The sequence below is a fragment of the Ixodes scapularis genome, unplaced genomic scaffold (genome assembly GCF_016920785.2).
Source record: "Ixodes scapularis isolate PalLabHiFi unplaced genomic scaffold, ASM1692078v2 PGA_scaffold6__148_contigs__length_123643588, whole genome shotgun sequence".
NCBI classification, from domain to species: Eukaryota; Metazoa; Arthropoda; class Arachnida; order Ixodida; family Ixodidae; genus Ixodes; species Ixodes scapularis.
This window is the reverse complement of record NW_024609881.1, coordinates 71,753,039-71,770,062: the sequence shown is the minus strand read 5'-3', so window position 1 is coordinate 71,770,062 and position 17,024 is coordinate 71,753,039. Positions and strand designations below refer to the sequence as shown.

Sequence of the window (17,024 nt, the reverse complement as noted above, 5' to 3'; positions counted from 1 at the left end):
GTAGGGCTTTCATCCTCAAGTGTTTTTACTTGCACTATAGACCCTTTCCGAAATTCTTCGCCATCTAGCGGCGACGTTTCAAAACTACGCGCGAGCGCTGTTGGCCACCGTCGGCGGCCATTCGTATGGCGGCGAATATATATCGGGTCAGTGATCGGGTGCTCGCGTAAGCCTGGTCTTGGTCTGGCCGCCTTCCTTTGCTTTTCCTTTCCTACTGCAACGCTGTGACTGCCGCTGCTGCGACGCTGCTCGGGGTCTCGGAAGATGCCTTTACATTGCTGCGTGCCCCTCTGCAAGCAGAGAGGTGTAAAAGATAATAACGGAAACAAGGTGAGACTTCTTGTTTTGCTATTAAGTAGAAACAGCATGCAAGCGATTTGGCGAACAACGGAAGAGAGAAGCGTGAGACATGCGACGGCGACCGGCTTCGCTGTCGTCGGTCATTCGCGCGACGGGAGCAAGCGAACAAGGCGATGAGCGACGTTTTCTAGAAATGCGAGAACCGAGCGACGCTACGGGCGACAGTGAGAAATTTCCGTCGCTCATCGATGATTCTCGTCGCTGTCGCCGACGCTCGTCTCATCGCTCGCGAATTCGGTTACATGCGGTTCGGCCTAATCTTTAGAGCGCGAGGTTGTAACTTTAGGTCTATGTGGACGAAAGAGAAAACACGAGCTAACAGCGCCTATGCTTGGGAGTATAAAGTGCGCCACATTGAAAGGATACGAATTTTTGAGCGGTGGCCTGCGAGCTTACGCTTCGCAGCCCATCTCTGTTTTCGACACTTCCCCAGAGCTTAAGAAGAATACGAATTTTGAAGAGTCTAGGTTGTCTGCGGGTGGTGTGACAGGCCCGTTCAAAATTCCGTGATCGCGCGTTCGCTTCAACCGTGTTTATGAGTATGATCGTGACATGATCTGATTCGGCGAACCCTATTCTGTTTATCTTTCCAGGTATCATTTTTTGCTTTCCCGAAAGAGCCGACTGTGCGCAAGAAATGGGTGATTGCCATTAAACGGGACGAAGGCAAACTATTCACCATCACAAAATACACAAAGGTGTGTTCACTACATTTTCAAGAGAAGGATTATCTCATCAATATCGCCTCAGGTTTCCGTTTCTTGAAGGAAAGATTTGCACCGAGCGTGTTTGGATTTAACGCCGCCAAGAAGCCTCCTAGGAGAGCGCCCCTTCAAAGGGTGCAAGCTACGAGCAAGCTGACCGCTGCTGACGAAGACGCAACAGATCATGCGATCACCGACATGGACAATGTTGCCAGCAACGTTACAACAAGTGCTATAAACAGCAACGCCGGGACTGAACTCTTGACCACCGACCCCCCTCCTGGCTACGCCACAGTCCAGTTTGTGGACACCACCGTCAACGAAGACGAAATCAGCTGCCCAGTTGCCTTGAAAGATTGCACCATCGGTGACAACACAAACGACGCAATCACCGCTGCCAGGGCTGAGGACGACACCTGCAACTCGGCGGTCAACATCAACAACCTCACCAACGACGCCGGGACTGAAGTATTGACCACCGTGCTCCCTCCTGGCTACGCCACAGTCCAGTTCGTGGACGCCACCGTCAACGAAATCAGCTGCCCAGTTGCCTTGAGGGATTGCACCATCGACGACAACACAAACGACGCAATCACCGCTGTTAGGGCTGAGGACGACGCCTGTGACTCGGCGGTCAACATCGACAGCCCCACCAACGACGCCGGGACTGAAGTCGTGACCACCGATTCCCCTCCTGGCTACGCCACAGTCCAGTTCGTGGACACGACTCAGCTACGACAGCTCGAGGAAAAGACATCATTCCAAGCGGAGATAATCAAGAGCTTGCAAGTTCAACTAACTAAAATAGAGTGTGCCCTGCTTGAAGCCCAAACAAAACTTCAACTCGCACTCACCAAATGTAGGTCACTTGAGAGACGCGAAGCAGAGCTTGCAGAAACGAAGCAAGCTCTGTACAAAACTCAAAGACAGCTTGAACTTGCTCTGGCAAAATGCGATACACTTGAGGCAAAGTCAAGTCGTAGATTTTGTATAGATTCTTTTAAAGACAGTCCGGCAGACATCCAGTTTTACACCGGCCTTCCAAGTTATGGGAAGTTCATGAGCCTCTGGTCTTTCTTAAAACCTGGTGAGGATGGCGAAAATGTGAAAGTGTGGGCCACCACATACAGTGGAAAGGTCACGAAAGCTGGAAGACCTTCCATCTTGTCTTCTAAAGATCAGTTATTTTGACTGCTGGTCCGCCTACGCCTCGGGCTATTTGAGCGAGATCTGGCATACAGGTTTCGAGTTTCAACTGCGACAGTCTCCAAGATTTGTATAACTTGGATTAGTTATTTGTATTTACACCTTGGCCAGATACCGCTGTGGCTGACCAGGGAGGAAGTAGATGACTCAATGCCACCAGCGTTTAAGGATCGTTATCCAACAACAAGGGTTATCCTTGATGCCACTGAAGTCAAGTGTCAAGCTTCAAGTTCACTAGTACTGCAGTCAGCCACCTTTTCAGCTTATAAGTCAACCAATACCTTCAAGGGCCTCATTGGCTTTTCCCCCGATGGAACGGTGACTTTTGTATCGGAGTTATTTACCGGCTCGATTTCAGATAATGAATGTGTCGAAACAAGTGGATTCCTGAAGCTGCGATTTAATAACAAAGATTCTGTCATGGCCGATAAGGGCTTCAGGATAGAGGACCAGTTGAAAGAGATCAATGTTGAACTGAACACACCTCCTTTCCTTCGGAAGGGTAACTTCACAACTGAAGAGGTGAAAGAAACAGAAGAAATTGCATCTCTGCGAATACACGTTGAACGACGCATCCAACGAATCAAGGGATTTCACATCTTTGACCGGCCCGTTTCGATCTCGCTTGCCCCTGTTGTCAATGAAATGTGGTTTATTTGTGCCGTTCTCACCAACTTGCAAAGTCCCCTGATGAGGACAAGTGATGACTAACGGTCATCACTTGTCCTGTACACAAGCATTGAAATGTTAAAAGTTACTGTTTTTGCGAAGAAACATTTTTTTTTTCAAAAAGTAAGAGTGAGAGGTTCATTTTAAAGATCATGTTTAAATTGTTTTGAGTGCTCACCTGAAGAGTGAATTTTCAGTGTTAATGGTGGGCTCTTGTAAAAAATGCAATGTGAATAGAACTTTACTCCCTTGTCACTCCAAAACATTTGTTGGCACGAATAAAGCGCGAGTTTCTGAATGCTAAGGAATGCAGTGAAACAGAGTGGTCACCAATTTTTCATACTTTATCATTCCCCTGATTGCAACCAAATGAAAACGAGGTGGACTTAGTATAGCAAAGGGTTACTTTATTTGTAAAAATTGCACTGCTGATAAATTACCGAAGCATTAAAAAAAATTAGTACATACGCTGTATCACATCACGGGGTCTCCAAATGTATTTACAGAACTGTGCATGCTGGTGCACACTACACTGTTCATTGCAAAAATGTTTTTACACGGGGCACAGTCAAAATGAAATGAAGGCTCATTGGCTCAACCTTGGGAAGTTTCATGAATAAATGAAGGACTGTAGAGATAAAGTAGGAAACTGCCCATACACTTCTCAAGATGGCAGTGTAAACATTGATTGAAAAGCCTCGGTAGTAAGAGCGACAGCATAAACGAAGAAGGAAAGAGAAGGCAACGGTCATATTTTCTTAGTAACTGCTTATGCTGCTACACTCATCGGAAGAAAAAAAGCATGTCCACGAAGTGGCTCTCATCCCGATTTACTTGCACCACATAAACCGACGTTTTTCGAGCTCAAATCTTGCATGATCTTATAAAATACCAAACCACTGAGTTATCTTTAGGGTTCCGTGTTTTTGGGGTTTATTTTTCTTCGAAGTCGGGGGGTGTTTTTCTGTGTTTTATTTATTTTCTAGCATTCGGTGTATATATTTAGTGCCGGGCAAGGAAAAGGCAGTTATCGGGCTTATTTTGTCAAAAGGCTTAATATCTAACTGAATGACCTTTAGTACAGATTGGGTTCAAGGTCACAAAGAAAAGAAAATGCTGACAAAGGTCAAAGGTTTTCCCACTTTGAAAAGTCGGTTTTTCCTATTTAAGGACGGCTCCAGGGTTTCTGGTTTTTACCAATCAGGAAGAAACCACCTCGGGGGGGTTATTTATCGGTATTTACCGAAAAAAAAACGCAACCCTCGCTATGATGCACGTACAAATGCCACATAAAGGGATAGCTGATGTTTATGTTCAAAAACCCCAATTCATTTTTCTCACTCTGTATTGTCTTTGTTACTCTGTCATTTATTCTAGAGTCCATTGCAACTCAAGAAGGTAGGGCGAGGGTAAGACGGACCGGGGAGGAGGAAGCAGACGGAACGCTAAAGAGAGAAGGAGGTTCCCCCTCTCTCCTCCAGCATTCCGTCTGCTTCCTCCTCTCCGGCCCCCGTCTCACCCTCGCGCTATCTTCTTGAGTTGCAACGGACTATAGTAACCAAACTAGCATGCTGCTTTCCATTCAGTCAAGATTTAACTAATCACACCTTCGTGCTAGGTATGGCAGTAGTGTCTGAAAATAAAACTTGTTAAGCACTTCCTTGCATTCCGTCCAGTCAGAAAGAGAAAATCTAATCCTCTCCACAATCAAAAACTTCTTGCAGTAAACCACAAAATCGTCCCACATTAAGCCTGAAAGCGCCATTTGCCCCAACAGTTGGTAGTAATAGTTATGGTCGCGCCTTAATCTGTATGTTCCCGAGTCGTCTTTCACCATGTAGAAGGTCTGCGAGTCAGGATCGGCCGAGTGGTACATGGTATAAGGACACTTGACTTCCAGAACTCCATGAGGGACAGGCTCCTTGGGGTCATATACAAGTCTGTCCGGGGACGCTCCCAGCCATGGCAAAGATGGATCCACCATAATGCCACACCAGGTAGTCTGGATGCTGTGGCCACGACAACGAAGTGCTCTTTCGTAGTTCCTCACTGCATGGGGCTCGTGAGTGACACCATGCCTGCAAAAGAACAGGGCAATGAAAACATTGAAAAAAGTAATTTTCATGAATAGTTACAGAATGGACGGAGGAGATGCTCGTACCGGTTTTAAGTTCATATTAACAGTTACAACAAAACAAAAGTAATCTGCTAGGGCAGGGATTCTCTCTGTGAAGCGCTTCAGCGGTGTCCGCTGAGCTGAGCGTGGGAAAGCGGAGTCAGGCAGTTAGGTTTAACCCTATTTCTATTGAAAAGGGGCTGCTTCATAAGGCCCTGGCTCTGGGCACTACAAACAGCTGGTCAAGCAACGCCCACGACCTGGCTATGCCCACACATCAATAACGGCTCCTCCTCGTAAAGTGCCGACTGCGACAGAAAAAGCGGAACGCAAGGCTAGACTTCTCGCAACAGCGAGGGAACATCGGGCTCATCAAACCGAAGAGCAGAGATTATTGTAAGCAGTTCACCGTCGCCGCCAGGAGAGCAGTGAAGTGCGTGCCTGCGATAATAGCTGCGTTTACATGAATGCGACTTCAGCATATCGACTCCAATCGGCCTTCAAATGAAGCCAACGTGGCAATGTTTGCATGAATGTGCACCAAGCCCTACGCGAAGGTGGCGCCATGCTGTGTCAGAGCTCAAAGTTAAAGCTGTGTTTCCGGCACCGGCTGCACTACGTGACCACATTTTCCGATGCATCGCACATGAAGGCTTTTCAACACTTTCCGCAAGCGTAAAGATTGTGCCCGCCGTCTTCAATGCTGTACAAGAAGTTATGAGACGGAAGGAGCATCAAAACCCAAGTGTTTTGGGTTCCAGGTCGGACCGCTAGGTCACTCTGGATCAGAGGCGACGTACCTGTGCACGGCCTGGCGAGCGAGATCATTTGCAACCATTCTGAGGACGTCACCACGCTGCGCCTCGCCAAACCTTGCCAACCGCGACCGGACCCCGAGGCCAAAAGGCTCCGGCACAGCCAGGAACAGCGCCGAGGTAGGAGCTGCTTGTTCTGTGCTAAAATGCAGTGCTAGGAGCTCTCGGCGTCGTTCGTGCTTGCGCCTATGCCTCTTGAAACGCCCTCGGATGCGCAAGTCGCATTTCGCAAGGCTTGGACGGGGGCCGCCCTCACCAAGCTGCTCAGCTATATTCCGCTCACTTATGATGGAAATAAAAGCTCGCGTTTCTTCTCGGGAGAAAACTGGGGGCGACCACACAGGACCGCTATCTGCCGCCGCCAGTAAGGCTGGCTACCGCCATATTCTCAGCTGTTCACTCGCTGGCGCAGCGAGCGCTTTCCCATAATCCTCCCCGTTCCAAAATGTGATGCGAGCTCCGTTTACATGGGTTAAATGAATGCGTATTTGCCATCTCGATCCATCTCTGTCTAGCGACTTGAATGTGTTGCACTTTCCTAGCGCATCATACCATTTACATAACTGCATTCAATACAACAACTGCATTTGATGCGACTAAGTCGCATTCATGTAAACGATGCTAATGAGGGTCCGAGTGTGGTGTTGCAGCTATCGCTGTGACTCTACTGTGGATTCAGACATGCCGTTTCATGTTGTACTGCAAGTATTCTTGTGCATGCATCTTTCTATCAAAAAGAGGAGTCTAGTTGAAGAGTGTGTGTTCTGAAAAGAGAAAAACTATCTTGCCCGCAAATAGTGTGTAAGCACTCACTTGACGGCTCTCACTCGAGAAAGATCTCGTTCTTCAGTGAGGTTCCGTAGCCCCACATTCGTCCACGACTCTCTGGTTGCAACGGTCCCGAATGAAGACGCCGTGAGCCTGTTGGTGCGGGCAGCCTTCCACGTTGCGCTTTTTGCTTGTTGGCGGCTGTCCTTTTCCAGGTGGGGTGCTTCTTCCGGGGTTAAAACCAAGCTCTACGTAGACAAAGACAAGGTAATGCATAACAGGAAGATAAATATAAAGTGAAAATGTGAAGCAAGTGGAACAATACCTGAAGAAGCGATGTACTGGTAGCATTTAGGAACTCCGTCCCGAGCTTGTAGGTGTTTGACGAGGTGAACAGCACCGGCCAGGCAGGGAGCACAGGTTTGGAGGCATCTGTGCCACACTGCACAATGTTCGGGCTGATGTATGTCTTGAATCCATGTGGAGACACTGGGTGCTGGTAAGATATTCCAGAGCCCTCGGGGACTATGCCAAACATTGAATCAGTGCCCAGCACTTGCAGGGAACGCAGATGCTTCGCAAAAGGCGAATCCTCGAGGTGGCCGAGATCGACGCCCAAAGTGTGGAGGTCCTGCTGCATGTCTGTCATGCTCCCCTTGCTTTTTCTCGCGTCGCAGAGCTTCGAAGAAAGTGCTTCGGAAGGCCCTCCTTCCCTCACGCTCCTCCAGTCCAGGTCGCTGACGCTCCCAGGATTGATCTGCGATCCCCGAGGACGACGCCACTGCTGCGGAAGTTCCGTGCATGTCACTTCCAGGGGTTCTTCCCTGTACCCTTCTTTCTTGAGAAGGGCAATCATTTGTAGCAGTGCTAAAGAATGATTGCACAAGCCTTCTTTGGCAGCGCAATGGCAGGTACTCGTCGAGACCGAGCCGTCTGCTGCGATCGTTGCAGTTGCGCGGTAGGGCTTGGATGACTTTCTCTGGCTCGCATAGCACTGCCCGCGCGCCACGACGAAGCTCACATTCCTGTGTATAAGAAAAACAAGTTTTGAAAATGCTTATAGTACACTTTATAACGCGCAGTAGTCGCTAATGCAGAATCGACAACTTACCCGTTGTTAACTATCGCAGTTTCGAGCGACGGCGGCTCAACGTAGCTTTCGGTCATGAATTTGTAACTACGTCGCCGGTTACGCTCGCTCGTCTTCCGGGCGGCGTAATACTTATTCACCTGGTCAGCAGTGAAGTTATCCGGAATCGTTGTCAAAGTTTTGCTCCATAGTAGACCGGCAGCGATAGCGCCGGGCGAACTAGACGCTGCAGCGGCCGCCATACCATTGGCTGCTCCCCCCGCGCCCCCTCGATATCGGTGTTGTCTGTCGTGTTTTGAAGAAAAGCCAAGTTCAGCGAATCATGGTTGCCTGCCGCAATTTCGGTAAGGGTCTATTGCCACGCTTGTCGGCGAGCAAGCGCGTACGTGGCCGAGTGGTTAATGCGCTTGACTGTCGCGCGGAAGGTGTAGGTTCATTTTCAGTCAGCGGACTGTCCTTTTATTTATTCTTTCAACTTGGCCTTCTCATAAGTTCGAGAACATTCTCGTCTGATCAAGTTCCGAATGTTTTAGGCACCAAAAGTTTTACGCCGAATGTTCCAGAAACCCACGAGGGTACAAAATGAACTCCGCATGGCGAGTGAAGTCAGTCTCGCCCCAGCGTTAGATCCTGCTGCTACGCCGCTATTGACGCCCGCGACGCTCTATTATAATCTTGGTTCCTTTTTGATTTGGGCAGAAGTTCGCCCCATTAAACGCATATTTATTCCTGTTTATTGTTCTTTTGGTCACCACCCGTGACATTTTGGTGGATGTGCTGGGAAGTGGATAGACGTCTTTCTTCGTCAGCGCGTTCAGCTGCTTGTAGTCAACGCAGAACTTAAGTGTTCCGTCCTTCTTAACCAGTACGACTGGAGAGGCCGTGGACTGTTCGAGGGTTGAATTATGTCCATGTTCGGCATCTCTTGAACTTGTTCCTGGATTGCCTCCTTTCTTTTACGGAGACTTTGTACGGCGATTGATGCACACGGCGCGCGTCGTCCTCGGTAATGCTTCGGTGCTTTACAACAGCGGTTTGGCGTACCTTCGACGATGTCGCAAAGCAGTCGGTGTATTCGGCGAGAAGGTTAACCAGCTGCCGTCGCTTCTGGCCCGGAAGCTTAGGGTCGATGTCGAGCTGCGCTGACGACGTGCTGTCTTGCTCAGGTGGAGGGGACTCTTCAGTAATTGCGGCGATTTCGGTTGAGTTCTGGAGTTCCTCGATGTGGCCCACGGTGGTACCTTTCGTAAGGTGTTGCGGCTCTTGTCGAAAGTTTGTAACGAGGACCATGATACGGCCGTCCTGAAGATTCGTTACCCTCTTGCGACGCCGATTCCTCTTCCTAGAAGCAACTGGACGCTGCCTCCAATCAGAGCTTCGGCAGAGGGAGTTTCATCAGTCCCGGCGGTTACAAAAACAGACGATCGTGGCAGCATGTTTACATGATCGACGGGAACTCTGACCACGGGTGACGTCTGTGGGTTCGTCCGGCGGTAGGGCAGATTTTTGTAGCGTCAATGTGTTCGTTCCCAGGTCGAGGACGGCGCCGTATTCGCACAAAAAGTCTATATTGAGAATAACATCCCTCGCACAGTCTTGCAGAACGACACATTTCACAGGACACGTCTCGCCGTGAATTTCGTCGCAAGCAGTGTTCCTTCCGACAGGCGTGATGAGGTGTCCTCCAGCGGTTCGTATCATTGGCCCATCCCACTGTGTCGTCACTTCTCGAAGGCGGCGTGAGAGCCTCCCACTCAAGACTAAGTAGTCTGCTTTGGTGTCCACAAGTGCCGATGCGTCGTGGCCGTCGATAATAACGTTTAGGCTGTTGTACACCGATGCAATCGCGTGGTTCTGATGCGTAGCGTCGGAAGAGTGGGAGCGCTCCGGCGTTCTTAGAGGCTCTTTACATCGTTCGTCTTCGGCAGCGATTTTATTTTTGTGTTAAAAAAAAAAAGGAAGGAAATCTAGGAACAATTTCAAGAGATGCTTAACGACGACCTAATCCAACCTTCGAGAAGTCCATGGGCCTCTACAGTCGCACTGGTCAAGATGAAGGACGGAACATTTAGGTTCTGCGTGGTTTACCGGCAGCTAAACGCGGTGACAAAGAAACACGTCTATCCACTAACCCGTGCCTCCACCAAAATGTCACGTGTGATGACCAAAAAAACAATAAATAAACAGGAATAAATAAACGTTTAATGGGGCGAACTTTTGCCCAAAATCAAGGAGGAAACAGACGATTACAGTAGAGCGTCGCAAGCGTCGATAGCGGCGTAACAGCAGGACCGAACGCTGGAGCGAGAGTGACCAACACACCTTGACAGAAGGCCTCCGCATGGTTTCCTTTCCCTGTATGAAACGACATCAGAAACATATCCTTCTGTCTAGGTGGTGTTGGACTGACTCCGCTCGCCAGGCGGAGTCCCTCATCTGCTCTCATGGGTTTCTGAAACATTCGGGGTAGAACTTTCGGTGCCTAGAACATTCGGAACTCGATCAGACGAGAATGCTCTGGAACTTACGAGAAGGCCAAGTGCAAAGAATAAGTAAAAGGACAGTCCGCTGACTGGAATCGAACCTGCACCTTCCGCGCGACAGTCAAGCGCGGTAACCACTCGACCACGGACGGGCTTTTTTTTTTCTTTTCTTTATTGACTCGACCACGGACGCGTTTGCCCGCCGACGCGCGTGGTACTATTATATATTTGATATTTTTTCTTTCGCTTTTTCCAATGCTTCCTCTCTCCTTTCGTCTCTAAAAACGCTTTTCAACTGTATTTTCTGCACACTTGAAGAAGGAAAGTCTCTTCCCGAAAGGTCGTGTAATAAAGGCTCTACTGCCGTTCAAACAGTTTTTAACGATTACGACTTTTTGGTCAAGACTTGTTCATTAATACAGTTACTATATACACCTAAAACTTGCTACATATTAATGAGCAAAAAAACCAAACGTGTGATGACGTTTTTATAAAAATGGATGCTCAACATTTTTTTTCTAATGACTGCGTAGAAATGAACGTAATTGGCAAAAATAGGCATACTTTGTTTCGCAGTATAAATGCACCGCCGTTAGGTGTGAACACGAAGTACACGCACTTCTGGTAAACAAACTCCAATACTCTAAAGGACTTAATTTTCGCGGGCTCACTATTTCGTGATTTAGGTCAAAGCTGAAGATTAAAAATAATTCACGGGTAATAATTTTCGCGACGCGGTGGGATCTCAATATAAATTCGAATGTGTATACATTTTAGAAGAATTGTTCCCGGGACCTCTTTTTCGCGAATTGTAGGCAATTCGCGAAATTGGCGAAAATTAGGTCTTCGCGAAATATTAAGTTGGTTACAGTATATACTCGTTTGCATATCGAGGCCTGTCCTTAATTTTGCGTTCAGCAACCCCCCTCCCCCCCCCCCCCCCCCCCACACACACACACACCAGAAACAAAAACAAAAAAAAAACTTCCTTAGACAAAATTAAAAAAAAAATAATACGTGTTTTACCCTTTGATACTTGATTATAATTTACACAAGAATATTCTCGCATACAGAAAAATGAGAAGCTTCTGACCATCCCGGTCACTGGTTTCGGCGGACTCAATTCTCGACCAGCTCTCTGTGTACTGTCAGTTTCGAATTCGCATAACTGGGTAGACGACAACCGTTGCTAATATAAGGCCCGCGCTAGTTCCAAATTGCGGCAGTGATGTGGCACGTCATCTCAGCTTGCAAATGTTGGAAAGGACCCGTCTTCCAAGATATTTAGGGAAACACTTCTCCCCTTAGGGACAGGCTGCACCATATATATAATGGAAATGAATGAAGATTGACAAGTGCAGCCGTAGTAATATTTTGAACGAAGAGGAGTGAAGGTGATTATTGAATTTATTGAATTAATGTTAGGGAAAGGGGAAGAGAGCTGGCGAAAAATTGGAAAAAATTTAGTCCACCTCCTTATATAGTCTCAACCTCAAGGTCACCACCAACACAAAGGGACGAAGTCTATACAGGTCAAGGGCCACAGTCTACGTCACACAGTGTAATAATCTGGACAACCTCACAGGTCGACGCGATAAGGCAACATCCATCCTCCTTTAAACTTGAACAATAGGATCCCTCTTCGTTTCCTTTCTTAGCACATGTCTAGGCACCACTTGTGATCCCGAAGACGCCCTTTCCACCTACTACCCCCAAAAAGTACCGAAACGCCCTTCGGGCCAACACACGTCGAAAACCAACAAACAGCAACAACAACAACAAAAAAAGTGCGGTACAGTTATTTTTGACAGTCACAAACAAAATATCACTTAAAAAAATTACATCACATTTTTAAAACACTTTTCGAATGGCTTCAGAACTTTTAAAAACAAATACCTCCGACTTGCATAATAATACCAACAATTTATCAGACGTTTCGTCTCCTATACGGGAGGCATTATCAGTGCGGCCTGGGAACACCCGACTAGCTACCAGCAATCCAACGCTTCTTCTTCCTTGTCTTCATCCGTAGCGCTGGTTCTGCCAGCTCTACGGATGAAGAGAAGGAAGAAGAAGCGTTGGATTGCTGGTAGCTAGTCGGGTGTTCCCAGGCCGCACTGATGATATCTCCCGTATAGGAGACGAAACGTCTGTTAAATTGTTGGTATTGGGCAAGTCGAAGGTATTTGTTTTTAATCATGAATCCCGGCTTTTGGAACATTTTTCCTTCAGAACTGTAGCGAAGCCCGACTTATGGACCAACATGCGGCCCTGACCTCACACAGCTGCGGTGGCGCTGTCGACGACACTCTGCGTGCGCAGGCGCTTCACTTCACGCGAATCTTCTTTCGGCACACGCGCAGTGCCCACACCTGATGTGGGAAAATGCGGGGTTGTTTGGAAACAGCGTGTCGGTCTATACAATGGCCTAGAGATTTTATCCGCACAGTCTCCCTTACTACTTTCTTTACAATACAAGGCGGTGGACTAAATACACAAGTTAGCTGAGTTTGAGACGTCGCCCTGTATTTTTCCGTCTCTTCTACGTTTGGAGGTGTCTTCTCTACCCCAGACGCAGGTTATTCAACATGGTTAATATTCACCAGCTCGCCTGCACCCTTACCATATTTTCTCTAGTCTCAAGGGTTTTTTTCTTACGATCAATCACCAGCTTGCCTGCGCAGTAATCCTCATTTAACTTTTGTGCTTACTTTCATATTTCTGAACTAAGGCGCGAGATCATTATTTTGCTTTATTTTATATTTCTGCTTTATTAATTTCCACCAGCAGTGTGATGGAGGTTGAAAGCAACCACGTTTTCCGCATACAATATTGTCTCTTGATATTATAAAGCCCAAGGGACAGACATGGACATAAAGTAGACAGGAGAGTGCTACACCTTATAATATCAATATGTTAAACCAAACTAGCCCTCCTGAATATTTCAGTATATTCTCTGTGGACCTAAATTATTATTAACGTCTGTGATTTTACTCAGAGAAACTCTATTTACGCTGCAGGTATGCTGGCAACAAAACCTCCATTCGAGATGGTGCAGGCCGCTTTGACATGGGGGAAAGCACTCTTTCCCGCATCCTGAATCGTGTGACTGAGTTCCTGTGCAGCATTGCTCTAGATGAGATCCGCTTTCCCGACGATGTGGCAGCTCTTGCCAAGGATCTTGAGGAGGTCCGTTTTGTGAGCTCGCTTCTTTACGTATGCTGCTGCTTCAATATTATTGAGACTATTTCAGGAGTGGCACAAACAAGAAAGAAGTAAAATGATACAAAAAAATGATTGAACAAAATCAGAACAAGTTCAAAACAAGGTCCAATAGACAAAAGCAATGAAATGCAGTAACAAATTGCTTTAAATAGGCTATGCAATGATATTGGTTGGGAACGTAATTAGTATACAGAAACTTAATGGCATTAGTGTGCCCCAAGTATACTCGCATGCAATGCCATTGACAAGGCGCTTTATTACGGTATAAGTTAGTTCAGGGACAAAAGCACACTATTTATTGCAGTCTGTGTTTCGCTGAACTGGATGACCTAGTCACGTGGATTTCGGTGTTGTTGTAGGATCCATGGAAACAAAAGTCAAGTGCGGCTCATGGTTTGACTCGAGCACTGCGTAAGCACTTGATTTGTGCTTATGGAAATTATTGCTTCGGCAAATGTTTGGGTAGTGATTCGTGTAAGAACAATCACTACGCATGCAAAAATAGGCAAGCTTCAACAATGCCTGGAGCTCAGCATGCGCCTTGTGCTTTGCCAACCCTAAAGCGTGGTAATGATTAACATTGATAACATATAATCTGAACCAGATCATGTGAGGCCACCTGTTCTGGCAGTAAGTTGAGGGGGTGATCATTGTCTGTCTAACCTTTTCCTGCGACTGTCTATTAAGAGCAAAGCTGATGCATCAATTATAAGTAATGGATCTCAAGGGGATGCTTATGGCAAGTTCAGACCAGAATTAAAGGTTCAAAGTTTGTTAAAAAAATGTTTTACTGGCGCCTAATGAAGCATACGACATATGGCCGCATGCAAAGAACTCCCCGTGGTGTTGGTAGATTGTGTTCTAATAATTCGCATATAAGTGGGGAGTGATTTAAGAAGATAGGTCTGTAGTTTCACAATGATTTTTCTAGATTTATACAATAGAAGGACTTTCGCAAGTTTCCATGAAGAGGGAACTGCGGCAGTTGGTAGCAATTTCTGAAAAATAACCTCAAGGCTATGTATTTCTGGCGGATGAAAATATTTGCATTGAGTCAGCATTTTCAGATTTCTAGAAACATAAGCAACAGTGTAGGTGATTACACACCTTGCATATATTACAGAAAATGACATCGTCAAACAGACCATTGACAGGTGTTGTATAACTGGTGTAGTGGTGTGCCTCATGATTTGAAATAAAAAGGACACCTTTCATTTATTAATTTATTTCCTTTGATGGGCAGATTACATATAGCATCTCTCCTTTTAGAACTTGTTGGGAACGAGTACACAGCGCATAGTTTGAGCTCACATGCCACATTCTTTTACTAGTTTTCAGGCTTTCCTGGGTGGTGGGATGCGTCGACGGCAGGTACATCGCTATCCGGTGCCCTGCCAACAAGGCGAAGTCAACGTATGTCAATCTGTACGACCAGACTTCACTGACGTTGCAGGGCATCTGTGATCACAGACACCGCTTTGTGGATGTTTTCACGGGTCCACCAAGCAAAATCCGAGACTCAAGGATTTATAAGTTATCGTTTGTGTCGTGGATCATTTTATTTCTATGCTGCATGGGCAAGTATCACCTTCTTGGCGATGCAGCATACCCAGTGAGGGAGACTTTAGTCACTCCTTTTCGGGACTATGGGACATTGACTAACTAGCAGAAGAGCTTAACACTAAGTTGAACTGCACAGGGGTACTCATTGAGATTGGCTTCGGGCTACTCAAACAGCGCTTCAGGCAACTGATAAAACTGGAGTTCCCGACAGTGCGCCGAATGTCCACATTTATCATTGCTTGCTACGTCTTGCACAACTTGTGCATTGATGCTGGGGACACTGAAATCAGTGATGCTGAGGTGGAAGAGCTGAGGCGCCAGGAGTTGCTCAGGATGGACGGCAGGGGCTCGCCTGAGGAGGACCTGCCGGGCGTGTCTCTCTCGGATGCCGCACTTAGGGTGCCCGGACGCATTGAGAGGGACAGGCTGGTCTCATCCCTTATCCCCACTGGTTGAGGTCCTCCTCGTGCAGGCACCAAGTGCTTAGTGGCATCCTGAGGCGGCTCCTGATAGCCTAACTATGCACGTGCCAGGCATTCGGGAAGAACATTTCCCGTGTTTCTTTCACCGACAAACTAACTCTGTATTTCTCATCAATGCTCATTCTTCACGCAAATATGGTGCTGCGGTCCGGAAAAGATGCCAAAGTTTCAGACGTTGCCGTTGTTATTAATGTTATGAGCAATTTTTTGAAATTTTCTGTGATAAAAAGAAGGATGATGAGGCCCAGAAATACACGGTAATAAGCGGTGTCGGCTACCTAAAGCGAACTTCATTTTCGCATCTAAATTTAACAAAAAAATTACAGAACTTCTTGAATAGATTACAGCAAGGTCTGTTTCGACATTCGGGCAGAAACCAATTGTTCGGTGACGCAGTTTATGTGTTGCGGTGAAAAGAACACTAAATATTTTCCTTCTGAACAACTGTACACGGGTAACTTACGTGTCATGAATGTTACCTTTTAATATTATTTAAGGCATAAAATTGTGTTGGAACCAAAACATTTTTGTTATTAGCCGAATCAACATGCATAACCTTGAGCATATGTATAACAAATGATGCTCTGGAGTATCTAGAAAACTAGAGTATGTACAAAACGTAAATAATCAAGTGTAATAAGCTGCAGAAACATTTAGATAAAACTAATCACTTCGTAGTGTTCATGGTGCCCAGCACTCAATCCGGCACACCAAGAAGATTTGTGCCGCTCTTGACGCTGTTTTGCACGAACCTCTCTCTTCTTTTCCCGCTCTTATCTACGCTGATCGCGCTCCACACGTATTTCTCCGTGTCTTTCCTCCTTGCACGCACGTGCTTCATCTTTTTTTTTCGTGAGAGCCTCCATTTTTGAAAAAAAAAAGTGTTCCATATGTCGCATGCGCTCAGAGTTCTGCCGTGGACAGGGGGGCTTTTTTAGGGTGGTGCATTCTGCTGATGTTGATGGTCTGGATTTTCTGTGGAGGAGGCTGGTGCATGTAGAGTCGTTTGTTTGTATAGGATCTGAAAAACATCCATCATCACTTCCGGCTCCACACTGTCATCGGCTGCCCTGATGAGGTTGACCTCTTCTTCAAACTCTGTGTTGCCGAGTTGCTGCACTTTTTCCATTGCTGTCCACAACCTTTTTTTTTTTTTTTTTTTTTTGGGGGGGGGGGGGGGGGTTTGAGACGTGTGTCACATTGATGTGCACTATAGTGGGAGTTCATCCCCTCATTTATCTCTTCAGCAATTTTAATAAACATATGTTTTCTTGTTTTTAAACGTTTTAAATGGTCGAATTTCTGAAAAAAATATCGAGAGTAGAGGGCTAGAAGAAGCTTGGATTCACCTTCTGACCAGGTGTAAGCTGAAAACAAAAAACACAAACACTAAATTGTTGAATAACTTAATAAACCGGGCAATCTTTCGATGCGGATGGAAGGTGCTTTGCTTATACGGCGTACGTGTGGGGTTTCTCATGTAGTATAAAGTTAAGGAACACGTTAATGCTCTGCATGATTCGAGTACCTGGTAATGACGGTA

General features: G+C 46.6%; 1 protein-coding gene and 2 pseudogenes across 1 annotated transcript; 2 read left to right on the top strand and 1 right to left on the bottom strand.

Annotated features, from left to right (window-relative positions):
* Nucleotides 1-208: 208 nt before the first annotated feature.
* Nucleotides 209-3,109, top strand: LOC120847540 (annotated as a pseudogene).
* Nucleotides 3,110-4,536: 1,427 nt separating this feature from the next.
* Nucleotides 4,537-10,773, bottom strand: LOC115318789. Its single transcript, XM_042294803.1, has 5 exons — nucleotides 10,686-10,773; nucleotides 7,750-7,966; nucleotides 6,964-7,663; nucleotides 6,684-6,886; nucleotides 4,537-5,017 (listed from the first exon to the last, which is right to left on the bottom strand). Exons 1-5 carry the CDS (start codon nucleotides 10,771-10,773, stop codon nucleotides 4,537-4,539), a joined length of 1,689 nt encoding a protein of 562 aa, XP_042150737.1.
* A 2,305-nt stretch (nucleotides 10,774-13,078) lies between these two features.
* Nucleotides 13,079-15,455, top strand: LOC120848493 (annotated as a pseudogene).
* Nucleotides 15,456-17,024: the final 1,569 nt, after the last annotated feature.